The 16,477-nt window shown below is 46.6% G+C and overlaps 1 protein-coding gene across 1 annotated transcript in view; it reads right to left on the minus strand.

The window, feature by feature from the left end:
- CFAP46 (cilia and flagella associated protein 46) overlaps nt 1-16,477 on the minus strand; it is a 178,875-nt gene that overhangs the window by 141,507 nt on the left and 20,891 nt on the right. Inside the window, exons 12-15 of the mRNA XM_044298094.1 lie at nt 14,237-14,427; nt 12,022-12,250; nt 5,133-5,253; nt 3,024-3,150 (exon numbers count right to left, since the gene is read on the minus strand). Of these exons, the coding sequence (XP_044154029.1) occupies nt 3,024-3,150; nt 5,133-5,253; nt 12,022-12,250; nt 14,237-14,427 (668 nt within the window). The remainder of the gene's footprint in view (nt 1-3,023; nt 3,151-5,132; nt 5,254-12,021; nt 12,251-14,236; nt 14,428-16,477) is intronic.

The following is a 16,477-nucleotide window of genomic DNA, read 5'->3' on the forward strand; positions in this document are numbered from 1 at the left end:
GTTCACTTCTATGGGAGTGCCAAATATAGCGGAGTGCTGGCTCAGCTATTTCCAGAGCGCCCATTTAGGTTAATGGAGAGGTGGCTGCGCTTGCGCTGTGCATTCTCCATTAACCTCTATGGAAGTTCTGGAAATAGCCGAGAAGTTGATGGAGAGCACGCCACGTTCTACAGATAGGTGTGGGTCCCAGAGGTGGGACCCGTACCTATGCGATACTGGTGGCATATCCTAGCAGCGTGTGAGATGGGCCAAACTTTTAAAGAACTTGCACAATGACTGAATTCAGAGAATTGAAGTCAGTGATTCCCACTCGGAATGGTTCCCATTTAGAAGTGAGGTACCATATGCTGTGTAGTTACCTTATTAATGACACAGAGGACCATGTTACAAACACCAGTTTTAGTATAAAGTCCATCAGTGCAGAATGGGACACATTTATTATTAATATATTTGGTGCATTTCCAGGCAGTCTCTGGGCCAGACCTTCAAAACTTCGCCAGTTATAAACTAACATTTACCAGTTTCTGGCATAAATTAAAGGGGTTATCCAAAGTCTAAAATCTGCCCCCCAATGCCCGGGCCCCTCATATTGAATTATACCTACCCCGCTTCCAGACACCCACGTCACTCCTGATCCCCGCACGGCCACTGCTGCATCTCATCGATCAAAACATCCGGCGACGGGGGAGCAGCTGACGGCCGTGTGGGGAGAGATCCGCGCGACGGAGAGATGCAGCGGCGGCCGCGCGGGGATCAGGAATGACACAGGTGCTGGTGAGCGCGATAACCCCTTTAAAGTAAATAAGAAGGGTTGCGGGAGGCCATGCCCACTCCTGCTGCACCCTGCCCACTTTTGAAAGTGCCCAGAGAAAAGAAAAGTTAAAATTTATTATGCACACACGGCGAGACTATTTTGAAACTTTTTTATGCCACAATAGTAGCATAAACCTTTGATAAATGCTCCTCAATGGGCGTTTAGGCATCCACTTGGCAAATTAGATTCCACGAGTAAAACTGGGAAAGTTATTCATACAGAAAGATAAAGATGTAGTCAGCTGCTTCTAAGGCCAGCAGGAAAAGAGCTCATTTACACAAACACGTCCGATTTTCCACGTCCGTAAAAAAAATCAGTGAAAAATAGATAGCAGACAGATGAAGCCCATGTGTTTGGAGAGTCTGATCTGCAAAAACAACCTGGAGAAGAAACCTGCATGAGGTTCTCACATCTGGCACCTGGATCCATTAAAATAAAAGCAGATGTGAGAACAGTCCCATTGACTTGTATAGATCATTGTGCTGTAAAAAAAAAAGAATAACCACAATTTTTTTTTTTAATAAAAAACAAGTATAGGCTTGCAGGTTAGGGATGTAATCTGGAATTTGCAGTTCAATTCTGGGGATCAGTTTGTACAATAGATGACCTGGATTTGGAAAAAATACAAAGATGACCAACTAGAGGGTCTTCGTTATGAAGAAAGATTTTAAAAGTTGCATTTCTTTAACTTTGAGACATTTAAAGGGAGGACAACATAAACGTGTACACAAATACCCTGTGCAAAAACTATGGTGAAAAGTTGTTCCATGTAAAATCCCCTAAAAAGACAAGGGGGCGCTCTCTCTGTCACCTCAGGAACAGGTCACAGCAGTGACACCTGACGGCTTCATCAAGGTTTAGAGGATTTCTCAGGACAAAATAACATGGATGCTTATGGAAATGGGGAGAGTTCTTGGTTTAAATATTAACGCAGTCTGAGGGCCATGTGTGATCAGGAAGGATATTTTGGGGGCAAGGATTTAAGGGATCAAAAGGAGGAAACCAAGTTGTAAAGTTACCCATGCCCCTTCAATTCAACCACATCCTCTCTCATCCCTTTACACTGGGACTGTTATCAGGCTGATTACTGGGAAGGAAGATTCCTACAAGGTCTGGCTCCCGAGAATCGGCCCATGTAAAGGTGCTGCCGATCACCCGATGAATGATCAAAACGCTATTTCCTTCGGTGAATGCATTGTTTATACTGACACATAAATCACCCTTGGTGCCGTGTAACAATGAATCTGTATGGGGACAAGTGACTGCACTAGTGATCGCTTGTCCCCATACAGTGGAGGTCTGTGATGGCTAACCTCCAGCTGTGGTAAAACTAGGACTCCCAAGATGTACATTTGTTTGGCTGTTCTCAGAACTCCACAGAAATGAATGGAGCATGCTGGGAGTCGTAGTTTCACCACCGCTGGAGGTTAGCCATCACTGGTGGAGGTGACTGCTGCACGTAAATGCAGATCTCAGCCCTCATAAAGAGCAGGCAATTATCGGGAAGGAATGGTTCCTTCCCGATAATTCCCTGCTCAGTCGGCACATGTAAATGCTCCATTAATTGCACTTAAAGTGGTATTACCATGTGGGACATTGATGACATATCGTTAGGAAATGCCATCAATGTCAAATAGAAGCGGGTTCCAGAAGTGGGGCCTGCACCTATCTCCAAAACAGGACCCCTGATGTGAACAGACAGCAGCCGTGGATGCGTGTCCGCCCTCTGTCCACTGCTATGGGAGTACCGAAAATAGCCGAGCACCGGCTCTGCTACTTCCGACAGTCCAATAGCAGTGAATGGAGAGGGAGTGCAACCCCGACATGTGAGATGATCCTGCGTTCACTACACTAAGAGGTCATCTGATGGGAAGCGGCATCAGGGTAAAAAGGCCATAAAACAGCTCCTGAAACGTGACGAGCAGCATTTGGCAATAGCAAAATATCACAGAAAATGTTTGGCTGTTCCATTTGTTCTTATTACTGGAGGTCCACGGGACGGTTTCTGACATGAATGAAGAACCTGATGTAAAGAGCGAAGCGACTCCGCTCTACAAACCATATACTCTACAGCTTAACAGCAGGATCTACCGAGAGAATAGAACCCTGTTCTCATAAGGAGACAACGATTTCATATAGAAAGCATTATAATGTGTGACAATACCACGGAAGCACAGAGGTGACTGCACACCCTGTGGGTGGTACTTACCTTTCTGCGTCATTAGCGTTCCCCATACGCTTTAAATGGCCATCAGTCTTCTGGACACACTTTGAATGATGCTGCGCTTTCATGCACAAGTAACTTATATGTCCCTTGTTACCTTTACCTGTGGAGACTGACAGCAGACAAGACCTCGGAGTCATACATCTTACATTGGAAGACATGTAGATGTCATCACCACAAGCAAAAAAGTTACAGATTAACAGCGACACTTCTTTTATGAAACAATGAGAAGTAGCGGAGGGACACACTGAATACAGATCATGGGGCACACTTATTATGGACACTGGTCTTAATAAAGGCCCTGTGCCGGTCGCTGTCTTACATTTAGACAATTTTCTACGTCTAAAAGAGGCGTAGAAAATGATGAATGAGACTGGCCTGCCGGCCCGTCCCCTTCCCCTCCCACAATTTTAGAACTAGTGTGAGTGGGGCGTTGTGCCGCCATCTACGCCTGAAATATGCCTAATTTAGGCGTTTTTCCATATAGTAAGTGACCCACATATTTTTATAACACGTCTAATTGGTAATTCGCTTTAAGCAGGGGAATACCACGTGACAAGGACACCGAGTAGAGTACGTACAAAGTACATTTATTGTTCAGGATGCATTGAGAGATTGGATGTATCTACCTGATCAGGGGCCTTTCCCTTGCCCAACCTGGCATCTTTTTCTGGCATTGGTCAAGCCAGTGGGAAGTTATGGAATGTAGTTTACCCTGTTAACATTTGTTTTGTGCACGCAATTTGCGTAGTGTTGCCAGGAAGTTATCTTTAACCCCTTAGGGACCGGGCTCATTTTCACCTTAAGGACCCACTTTTTAAAGACCAGTTCAGGTCTGAAGTCACTTTGCGAGGCTTACATAATAGAAACCACCCAATGACCCCATTCTAGAAACTACACCCCTCAAGGTTTTCAAAACTGATTTTCCAAAACGTCGTTAACCCTTTAGGTGTTCAACAAGAATTAATGGACAATTTTAAAATTTCACTTTATTGGCAGATTTTCCATTTTAATATTTTTTTTTCCAGTTACAAAGCAAGGGTTAGCAGCCAAACAAAACTCAATATTTATGGCCCTGATTCTGTAGTTTACAGAAACACCCCATATGTGGTCGCAAACTGCTGTACAGGCACACGGCAGGGCGCAGAAGGAAAGGAATGCCATACGGTTTTTGGAGGGCCATGTCACATTTGAAGACCCCCTGGTGCACCCCTAGAGTAGAAACTCCCAAAAATGTACCCCATTTTAGAAACTACAGGATAGGGTGGCAGTTTTGTTAGTACTAGTTTAGGGTACATATGATTTTTGGTTGCTCTATATTACACTTTTTGTGAGGCAAGGTAACAAGAAATAGCTGTTTTGGCACCGTTTTTATTTTCTGTTATTTACAACATTCATCTGACAGGTTAGATCATGTGGTATTTTTATAGAGCAGGTTGTCACGGACGTGGCGATACCCAATATGTATACTAGTTTTTTATTTATGTAAGTTTTACACAATGATTTTAAAGAAATTATGTTTTAGTGTTTCTATAGTCTGAGAGCCATAGTTTTTCAGTTTTTGGACGATTATCTTGGGTAGGGTATGATTTTTGCGTGATGAGATGACTGTTTGATTGGCACTATTTTGGGGTGCGTATGACTTTTTGATCGCTTGCTATTACACTTTTTGTGATGTAAGGTGACAAAAAATGGCTTTTTTATGGTGTTCACCTGAGGGGTTAGGTCATGTGATATTATTATAGAGCAGGTTATTATGGACGCGGCGATACCTAATATGTATACTTTTTTTTATTTCTGTAAGTTTTACACAATATCGTTTTTGAAACAAAAAAAATAATAATCATGTTTTAGTGTTTCCATAGTCTGAGAGCCATAGTTTTTTCAGTTTTTGCTCTATATTTTTGAAAGGCTGCAGAACAGAACAACGGATGCAGTGGCACACTGTGTGCTGTCAGCATATTTTGCAGCCCCGTTGAAATAAATGGGTCCGCACCCATTCTGCAAAATTGCGGAACGAACACGGACCCATTCATACGGTCGTGTGAATGCACCCTAATGGGGTACGACAGAGCATTTACAGAGGACTCTTACTTTTTGCTTCATTCTCGCTATCAAGCACCATCTGAAAAACATCAGGCGCCAGGCAGAGGCCGGCATTGACAAGCAGCGGACGCTTCTTCCGTACAGAGTCTTTTGCATTACTTTGTTTTGCCTATGACCAAAAAAAATTTTAAATCAAAACTTGCATCTCATGCCGAAAGAAATAGCATCCAGAGAGAAATAACAACAACTCCTAAGTACTTCTGCATCACCACCATCTGCAACCTGTCAAGAAGGAAGAGTTCAGCTCCTTGAAGACATATGACAGCTACAGACTGAAAGGTGTTTGGCTGACAACTAAAATACCCCAATGGGCCGAGCTGGAGGGGGTGGGGGTTGTGCCAATAATAACACTTATTCTCTACTTGAACACAGCGATCAAACACTAATCCCCTTTTCTGTGGATAGGGAATAAGTGTTATTAGTGACACGACCCCTTTAAGCACTACCAGATACTTCAAGGGGTTCTCCAGGAATGATTTAAAGTGGCCGCCAGCAACCTGTCCTAGAATAGGAGTAGGACTGGTTGCCTCAACTTGCAGAGCTGCCCGGGGATGTTGAGGTAAGGAGAGGGCCTCAATAAATGATTCGCTCTGGCACTTTCATTTACTACATTGGTGAGTGTTCCTGTGAGGCTGCTCAGCCATGATGGCATATGATAGGTAGGAACACATCATCCATCTAATGTAGAGCAGTGGAGTGAGTCCAGGCCGCCCCACCCCCTCAAGCAGGTCTGCATTTTAGAACTGGTTGCTGGTGGCCATTTTAAATAATTCCCGGAGAACCCCTTTAAATTAGCCTAGTGGTCCACTGGTCCCCATGGCTTTTCACCTCGTCCTACTGAGTACTGAACAGGGTGACAACTAAGGGTACTTTCACACTTGCGGTTTTCTTTTCCGCCATAGACTTCCGTCCTAGGGACTCTATACCGGAAAAGAACTGATCAGTTTTATCCTAATGCATTCTGAATGGAGAGCGATCTGTTCAGGATGTCTTCAGTACAGTCTTTTTGACTGATCAGGACAGAGATAATACCGCAGCATGCTACGGTTTTATCTCCGGCCAAAAAAACGGAACACTTGCCTGAATGCCGGATCCGGTATTTTTTTCCATAGGAATGTATTAGTGGCGGATCCGTCCTTCAAAATACCGGAATGCCAGATCTGTCCTTCCGGTCTGCAGAATGTGACTTCCGGTCCTTCCGAAAGACACCGGAAAGACGGATCCGGCATTTCAATGCATTTGTAAGACGGATCAGGATCAGTTGGCATACGTTTTGCCGGATCACTCTGCCGCAAGTGTAAAAGTAGCCTAATCTGTACAAAGCGTTGCATTCTGCATACCCCAATGTAATCCCTTATACAGAATATATTCCATTACATCCACTCAATATTAATCTGCCCGGGTCATGCAAGGACAGTACAGATAGCAGACCCGAGTCTTGTAAGAAGCCGAACTCCTGTGTGCCCATCACATGACCAGGACAAAGGAAGAAATGATGGCTTCTACTGAATGACAGCAAGCACAGATCTTGAAAACCACGAGGCAAAGTTACAGAAATCATACTGGATAATTCTTCATTCAACAAAATTTGTTCCTAGCAGCGAAAAGGCACAAAAGGGAACAAAGTGGACTCCTAGTTATGATTCCACTGTATACCTGTAGCAATTGCTCCCCCGCCTACCCCTACCTTTAAGACTAGTGACTGGCAGACTGCTGTGTGGATACACAAAAGCCAGTAAGGCACCACAGACAGGGGCAGGGAGCACTTCCCTTATGCACGGGCAGATTGGCCATAGATCCTACAGGGAAATTACCCGGTGGGCCAATGCTCAGGGGGCCGGCTGTGCTCTCCTCACGGCCGGGTAAATAACGATCTGATGCACTCGGCATTAGTTAATGCTAGGAGCATCAGGTACTTATGCACCTGGCCAGAGCCTGCAGGTGCTCTCCTGAATTCATCTATATTGCTGTAGTCGGGGGGGGCAGTATTTTGTGCTGCACTGTGATGTTTGATTCTGCTGGGGGGCCTCAGCAAACTTCTGTTCTTCCCAGCCTTATTTTACCTGTTACCATTGGTTTCTGCTCTTCTCTACCGCTAGCTTCGTCCCTTATACCCCTCAGGGACTCACTTTATCACCGCCACTTTTTCATCTTTTATTCATTATCTATTGTTTTTTACTTATTCAGCCTGCTTTTCCTGCTATATGTGTGGTTCTATCACATGGGGTACGTTAACCCTTATATACCTCACATTACTTAATATATTGCATATATTGTACAGTTCAATGAATTGTATTTGCCATATGAAATTTCTGGATCGTGTATTGCAAAACTATAAACCTTTAATCATGTATTTCAATTTTCTGCAAGAATATGGATCATATATAATCATGTATACCCGAATTTGACCCAACTATGAATTGTATCAAAATTATGCATTTTCTTAATTGCAATTTCTTGTTATATCTTTGTTTATTAGCCTGATTACCGTAAAATCTGTTTCTCTTCCGTTCATTGGATAAAGCTGCTGCCACTAGGAGGCGACACTAAGCACAAAAGTGTGAGCTCCTCCCTCCAGCTATACGCTTCCTACAGGGACTTTAGTTTGTGCAAAAGCAGTAGGAGAAGCAAGAGGAAAACCAAACAATGTACAAACCCAGAACCACGCAGGTCACAACAAGGCCCGTAACAAGAGAGAATGGGTGGGAGCTGTGTCCCCCAATGAACGGAAGAGAAACAGATTTTACGGTAAGTACAAAAATCTAGTTTTCTCATCCGTATCATTGGGGGACACAGGCTTGACCGTGCGACGTTACAGAGCAGTCCAAGGGGTGGGCCATAACTGAAGAAGCGTCCGGCCAATCAGAGAACCGCCGTTTGTAAAACTCAATGCCCCAGAGAAGCGTTAGAAGATGCAAACATGTGTACTCTGTAAAATTTGGAAAAGGTGTGGAAAGACGGCCAGGTAGCCACCTTGCACACCTGAAGGGCCGAAGCCGCATGATGTACTGCCCAAGAGGCCTCTACTGCCTGAGCAGAATGAGCAGTAACCCGGAAGGGCGGAGCCCGTTCACTGATGCGGTACCCTTCCACAATGGCCAAACGAATCCATCGGGAAATGGAAACTTTGGACGCAGCCAGCCCTCGTCTCGGTCCCTCTGGAATGACAAATAGTGAATCAGTCTATTGGAAAGAGGATGTCTGAGACAGATAGATGCGAACGGCCCGAACCAAATCCAGAGTGTGGAGCGACTGCTCACAAATATGAGACGGGGCAGGACAAAAGGAAGGGAAAATTATCTATTCATTGAGATTGAATGCGGACACGACCTTCGTAAGGAAGGACTGGACAGGGCGAAGAACTACTTTGTCCTGATGGAGGATAAGGAAGAGCGACCGACAAGAAAGAGCCGCTAGCTCCGACACCCTACGTGATTGCCACCAAAAAGGCCACCTTGTAGGACAGGAAGCGAAGGGACACCTGCTGCAAAGGCTCAAACGGAGAGGACTGGAGAGCGCTGAGCATCAGATTAAGGGTCCATTCACACGTCCGTTTTTTCTTTCCTGATCTGTTCCGTTTTTTCAGGAACAGATCAGGACCAGATCTGGACCCATTCATTTTCAATGGGTCCTGGAAAAAATCGGACAGCACAATGTGTGCTGTCCGTTTCCGTTGTTCCGTTCCGCATGTCCGTTTAAATATAAAACATGTCCTATTCTTGTCCTGAAAAATCGGATCCTGGTACAATACAAAGTCAATGGATCCGCAAAAAACGGATGACATTCGGATGTCATTCCGTATGTCATCCGTTTTTTGCGGATTCCGTTCCTGGAAACACATAACAAATTTATTTATTTTTATTTTATTTTTTTTTTTAATTTTTTTTCAAAGAAATCCAAACAACTTTATTTGATTATTGAAATGTATACATGTTCCCGTTTTTTGCGGATCCGCAAAAAACGGATGACATACGGAAACATTTTCAGGAACAACGGATCCGCAAAAAACGGACCGATTTTCAGGATGAAAAAAAACAGGACGTGTGAATGGACCCTTAGGTCCCAAGGATTCAACAGAGGGCGGTAAGGGGGCGCAGCGTCCGCCACCCCCTGCAGAAAGGTCCGAACCGCAGAAAGCGAAGCCAAGTTCCGCTGAAAAACAATGGAAAGGGCCGAAACTTGCCCTTTGAGGGAACCGAGAGCCAGCTCTAAGTCCATGCCCGACTGCAGGAAAGACAACAGTTGCGGCAACGAGAACCGAATGGGAGACAACTGGTGGCGTTCGCACCAACTAAAGTAGGACTTCCAGATCCGGTGATAGATGCGGGAGGACGACGGCTTCCTAGCACGAATCATGGTCCGGACAACCGCATTAGAGAAACTCCGAGCCCTTAGTACGGCGGCTTCAACAGCCATGCCGTTAAATGTAGAGACCCTAAATTCACGTGGAAGATCGGTTTCTGTGACAAGAGGTCCTCCCGAAGGGGAAGATGCCAGGGTTCGTCGGCGAGGAGGGAGACTACGGATGCGTGCCATACTCTGTGTGGCCAGTTCAGGGCCACAAGAATGACGGGCAGAGCTTCGGACCTGAACTGCCGACAGAGCTGGGACATGGCTTTCCACCCAGGGGAGGATGAGCGCTTGTTCCAACATGGCTGCGGGGCTCCGGATGCCACCCTGGTGGTTTAGATATGCAACTGCCTTGGAGTTCTCGGATTGAACTGGATACCCCCGGAGACGGTCCGTCCAATGAACCAGAGAGAGATGAATCGCCCGCAATTCCAGAATATTGATCAGAAGGGAGCGTTCCTAGCGGGACCAGGTGCCCTGGACCAAGAGATTGTCCAGAACCCCCCAGCCCCTGAGACTGGCGTCCATCGTCAACACTATCCAGTGGAGGGGACGGAATCAGCAGCCCAATGTCAGCATCGGAGACATCAACCACCACCTCTCGGCGCGTCGGGGCAGGGAGATGGATGAGTCGATCCATGGAGGCTGGGGAACGGTCCCAAATGGTCAGAATGTGCCGCTGAAGAGCCCTGGTATGGAACTGAGCATAGGGCACTGCTTCGAAGGAAGAGACCATGTGGCCCAGAGCCCTCATGCACTGGCGGATGGGAAGAGGCTGAGGCCGCAACAAAGAGAGGATCTGACAACGGAGAGTGGAGAGTTTGTCCGGGGGCAAGAATATCTGGGCCTGTTGGAATGGTAAACGTCCTGCACAATCTTAGACAGAGAGCGCATCCACTCCGGCTCTACCATGGGCTGGGCAGGGGTGGCCACTGGGACAGGGTCAGAGCCACTTGGTGGTGGAGAAGAGCACGAGGAGCAGAGGGGATCCAACTGACCGGATGGAAATTTTGAGCAACAAGAAGCACATGCAAAATGTTGCACGGAAGTGACCGCCGGCTTTGAGGCCTGGAATCTGGGTTCGGACATAGTGAGAACCTATAGTGAAAGCTAGAAGGGCTAAAGTTAGACCCTGTAGGAAGGGGAGAAAGAGCTTACCCGGCCTGTGTCCCTTACTACAGCCTGTCCAGGAAAAAAAAAACTGGTGTTAGAGTCCGCAGAGGTCCTACTGAGCAGGCGAAAGGTGGGGTCAGAGAAACAAGCACAAAGAATTTGCGCCAGGAAGCCAGGAGGGAGGAGGGAGGAAGCGGAGAGAACTCATGCCCCGCCCCCCAATGGAGTTGGCCCCTGGTGGTAATAAAAAGGAGCGCAGGCGCACCAACTGACTCCGCTTAGAGGTCTCTCCCCCCACACCCCCTGTACAGCCGTGCCCCGGCCGAGCAGAGATGCCGTCCAGGTGAGAAGTATCCGCAGCGAGCAGATCAGAAGTAGGCCGCAGTAGAAGCCGGGGCCTCAATTGCAAGAAACCCCGGCGGAGGAGAATAACGAAACTCCGCGAGAAACAGGTAGGGGCGGGCGGGTGGGCGAGCAGGCAGACGGATTGGGGGGGGGGGGCAGAAAGAAGGTTGGCAAGCACAGAGGGCTTCCCCCCCCCCCAGGAGAGCTTTCTACGCACCTGTTTACCCTTTCCCCACCGGAGGAGACAAGGCTTTGTGGGGCCATCCACAGCAAGTAACCTAAGAAGGGGAGGTGGGAAGAAAAAAAGGGGTTTAAAGCGTGTTCTGCCCCCCTGGTTCCAGCCGGGTCACCACCTTCGGTGTGCGGCCCCTTGGGGAGAGCTGCTACACCGGAAACAGAGAGGACTTGTCGTGGTGACCCGAAGGCTGGCGGGATGCAGAGGCTTTAGGAACCTCTGGTCCTCCTCGTCTGGAGACCGGGAAGGAGCAGCGGGCTTGGGGACCCCCTGGTCTCCTGGGTGGGAGTGCAGGCAGCTGGGACTGACTGTAATCCAGCTAGAAGAAAAGAAAAAAAATGAAACAAAAAAAAGGAAAAAAATCAGCAGACCTGCAAAGTAGGGAGTCTGCCTCCTACAGACACTAAGCTAACACTGTTTTAGCTTAGTCCCGGTAGGAAGGGCATAGCTGGAGGGAGGAGCTCACACTTTTGTGCTTAGTGTCACCTCCTAGTGGCAGCAGCTAGATATTTTGTGCTGCACTGTGATGTGTGGTTCTGCTGGGGTGGTATTTTGTGTTGCACTAAGGTATCGCTGGCCTATCTATTTCTATTGTACCTGCCTACTTGTGCTTCCGTCAATTTCGATTTGCTTACAACATGGGTCCACTTTTAGGTTTTTTTTAGGGCCACTTTAACTTCCCAGTCCGTCCCTACCCTTGTGTATCTAACGGATTCCTAACTGTGAGTCCACTGTAATTTTTCATCACTCCTACCCTTTCTGTGTATTCTGCAAGGAATACAGCCCGGTACCTGCAATAAGCTGCCCTCACAAAGAGACACAGAAGACCATCACCTGCTCGAGAATCATTGCTGCCTGGTCTTCGGCACGTTGTGGTTTTGTGTACAGTGTAGTTCGGAGCTGGAGACGATGAAGGTAACATTTCAGGTGGCTCTGATACTGTCCATTCCCATCTAGACTCAATGCTTTCTCGAGGTGTCTTATTGCAGCTTCGATTCGATCGTCCTCTTCTTCAAGCTGGGCAATTTCCAAATGAATCTGGCAGCGCATTACAGTCAATAAACTGAGGAGCAAAGACAAAGATCTAAGTGATTCATTTGGTGGGGTGGATTTTAGAGTATATAAAGAGCAGTTTTAGACCAAGCTGCTTTACAGAGCAGACCCTGTCCGTAGTCTCTCATTATTTATTAAACTGTCTAAGGCAGGCATGCTAACCTGCGGCCCTCCAGCTGTTGCAAAACTACAACTCCCATCATTCCCAGACAGTCTACAGCTATCAGCCTACAGCAGGGCATGGTGGGAGTTGTAGTTTTACAACAGCTGGAGGGCCGCAGGTTGAGCATGCCTGGTCTAAAAGGAACAGAAAATTATCGTACAGGATTGTTAGCAGTACTAGTAGCCAAACTGGTACCATGCAGTATCAGAGAAAAATATAAGCATTTTATAAGTCCCCAAAGTTTACCTTAAAGAGAGCTAAACTGCTGACAGGTAGGAACTGGGAAGAGCAGAACAAATATAACTATTGAGGAGCTTTAATTATCAGGAGTAGTGTGAATATGAACTTTTATTCTGCCAGGTTCCGCACCAGGAGGCAGGGCTTCTCTGTGAACTACTCTCTGCCCCCCCCCCCCCCCCTCCAATCTGAGTGACTGCTGCAGTAGTCTTCTGGTTGGACTTTACAACTGTCACTCAGAGAAGAGGGGAGGGGCTGGAATGCACTTCACAGCCTTCTGGGCACTTGAAGAGGCAGAACCGGGCAGAATAAAAGATCACATTCAGACTTCTCCTGATAATAAAAGCTCCATAACATGTATGTTTGTACTACTCTCCCCAGCCCCTACCTAGTGCTGTCAGCAGTTTAGCATGGTCAAAACTTCTGACAGACTCCCTTTAGTAAGTACGTGCATTCCCCATGAAATAGCAATGCTGAAGCATCTATTCTTAGAACTCTACCTTTGTTCCATTCCTCTGTTATTACTCTTTGAAATAGATGAATAAAATAACAAGAGGGTTTTACCATTTCCCTTGCCAACAGGGCGTGTGCCTACACACTCGGACACAATCTAATCACAGTCAGACTGTCAAGGGACACATCCCATTGTTAAGGGGAATGATGACTTAGGCCTCATGCACACGTCCGTTGCCATATTGCGACCTGCATACAGCAGGTCCGCAAATACACAGGCACCGGCCGTGTGTACCCCGCATCACGGATGCGGACCCATTCACTTCAAGAATCTGCAATCCGGGAGATTCGGTGCGGAACGGAAGCACGGATCAGAAGCACTACCGGCCCCTTTTTTTAGACCTGGTGTGAGCAAGGAAAAGTCGCAGATTGAGGTGCAAATAACCTTTGCACCGCAATCTGCAACAGATATATGCCAAAAAGTGTTGTATGTAAATGACCCGCTTAGTTGTCAATTTAGTCATACATTTACAGGAGGGATAAAAGAGAAACAGCAAAATGCAGAGTTCTATGAAAAAATGCTCTGTGGTTATGTTATGAGGAGTACAAGTATTCACAAAGAATATCAGGAGAGGCGCTATACCACCACTCTGTAGACCCCCTTCTTCTATGGAGGAGCCCTGCTATGATCCACCGGAGCATTTCAAATATTACATCAACTGGGCATCTCCTACATAAATTCCTGGGCTAAACACTGAATTCATTAAAGGGGGTTGTCCTGTCTCGTCGTCTCCATGGCGAGATGGGGCTGAGCGCCAGCCCTAGATGGCGGGGCTTACGGAAATAACCGAGCGGGCCGCACCCCTCTGTTTCCATCACACCCATTGTGATGAATGTGAGCTACATAAACGGCAAATCAGAACAATAGCTCTGGGAGTTATGGAAGCAGCACAGCTTGTCCTGCTAATATGTTTGCATAGCTCCAATTCACTAAAATGGGATTTATAGAAATAATGGAGTTTCGGCCCGCTCAGGTGTTTCCATAAGCCCGGACGCCAATGGCTGACATTTAGCCCTATCGCTATGGAAACAACGAAATGGGACAAACCCGTTAAATTTCATTCTGAACATGAAGTTACTTACCTGTCTATATTTTCTAATGAATCTGCCATAGAAATGAATGGCTTCTTCAAGTATTTGCGCAGGTTGGGCTGCAGTAAGGGAAGACAAAGATCCCACAGCGTGGTGCACACTTCCTGGATGGCGTTAGGCTCCCTGAGACGGACAGCGTTCTGTAAGGTGGTCTCCAGTCTGTTTATAACGCTCAGCTGTGCCTGAATGGAAGAATACATACATCATTTGGATGATGACATTATCTACAATGCTATAAACACCCCCATCTAGATTCCGGATGACCATATTTTTCTTTGGGAAAAGGACTAAGGGTACGACACATTCAGACTGTACTGCGTACCTTCAGCAAGTGCAAAAACACTGCCATAACCGGCCCATTGTCTAAATGAAACCGTCTAGCACTGAATATTACAAGATCCAGCAGAGACCTTTATACTTACAACATTACCGCAAAAAGGAATTCTGTATTAAACGGGTTGTCCGAGTTCAGGGCTGAACCAGTAAATATCCCCATTTCACCCAGGCAGCCCCTCTAAATTGAGAATTGGAGCATTTCATGCTCCGATGCTCTCCCTCGCCCTGTGCTGTATCGTGCAGGGCTGTTTGTTTATATTCTTTACACTGCTAGGCAGAGGCTTTAGCCTAGCAGTGTTCCCGGTGACGTCACTGGAACTGATGGTTGGGCTTTACCACTGCCCTAGCCTTTTTACAGGTTAGAGCAGCGCTAAAGCCCGCCCATTAGTGCTGGTGACTTCACTGCGCTCACTGCTAGGCGGAAGCCTCCACCTAGCTTAACCATGGAGAGCCCGGTACCAGGGGCGTAACTACCATAGCGGCAGACCATGCGACTGCTATGGGGCCCAGGGCAAGAGGGGGCCCAGGGCAAGAGGGGGCCCAGTCTTAGTTGGGATTATCTACTCTTCTACTGGAGGTGACAACTTGGTCAGGACTCTACCCTCTAAAGGAACAACTTTTAACAAATGAGGCAGTGGGAAAATGTCACTGAAAAGGGTTTAGGCAGAAACCCTTCTGTCCTGCGTGGGGGGGTCCTGGTTTGATCCTTGCTATGGGGCTCTCACTTTGCTATGTACATCACTGCCCGGTACATCACCGGATCTCCAGAAAAAGCCTTTTCACTGCACGATTCAGCGCTGAGCAAGCTCATGTCAGGGGGGCTGCCTGGGTGAAAACGGGGATATGTCCGGGTTCAGCTCCGAACCCGGACATCCCATTTAAATGTTATTCTACACAGGTAAAATAACATCCCAATACAGGACCACCTTAAAATACAAAAAAGTACAGAGCTCAAATCTCTTCACAAGAGTCTTCAGCCCAAAGTACAAGATTTCACATTCCTTTTAAAGGTGAGTAAGGCCTAATGCACAGGTCCATACGTGTTTTCCAGTCCTCAAACCGCAGATCCACAAAACACAGATACTGGGTGTGTAAGTCCCGCATTTTCCCTTCCCTCACTTCTCACCCTATTGTAAAAATGCCTATTGTCTGCAAAACGGAGAAGAATAGGACACATTCAAATTTTTTGAGGGACGGACATATTGCTGCACAAATGCGGACAGAACATGGATGACATCCATGTGCTGTCTAGATTTTTTGAGGCCCCATAAAAATGAATACGTCCATGTCCGATGCTCAAGAAATGCAGACCAGATGTAGACAGAAAATACGGTTGTGTGCACGAGGCCTGGGAGGAATGCAATGGGTACTATGTAATGGCACAGAGAACAGTGGTCATCTCTGCTGACATGTCTATTTTGGTACAGTTAATACTTGTATTCTTCATTACATGACAATTCTGCAGCATCTTCTCTTATCACGCTATGCTGTAGCGTTACTCTGTTATTCCTCCTACAAATGTATGAATACATTAACAATTGGGTCTTACCAGTTGAGAGTGTGCCCCTACACAGTTGGCACTGATTTGACAGTGTCAGATAGAGTAAGGAAACACCCAAACTGGCAACACCCAGCTGTCAATTTACTCATAAATTTCTACTAAGAATTAGGGCTCATGCACAGGAACGTATTTTCTTTCCATGTCTATTAAAAAAAATTTGCGGACCGTATGCAGAACCATTCATTTCAATGGGTTTGCAAAAAATATATACGGAAGTTAGGGCTCATGCACATGACTGTATTTTCTTTCCGTTTCCGTTCCATTTTTTTACAGGTCCGTAAACAAAACTATTCACTTCAATGGGTCCGCAAAAAAAGGGAAATTACTCAGCGTGC

The sequence above is a fragment of the Bufo gargarizans genome, chromosome 6 (assembly GCF_014858855.1).
Source record: "Bufo gargarizans isolate SCDJY-AF-19 chromosome 6, ASM1485885v1, whole genome shotgun sequence".
NCBI classification, from domain to species: domain Eukaryota; kingdom Metazoa; phylum Chordata; class Amphibia; order Anura; family Bufonidae; genus Bufo; species Bufo gargarizans.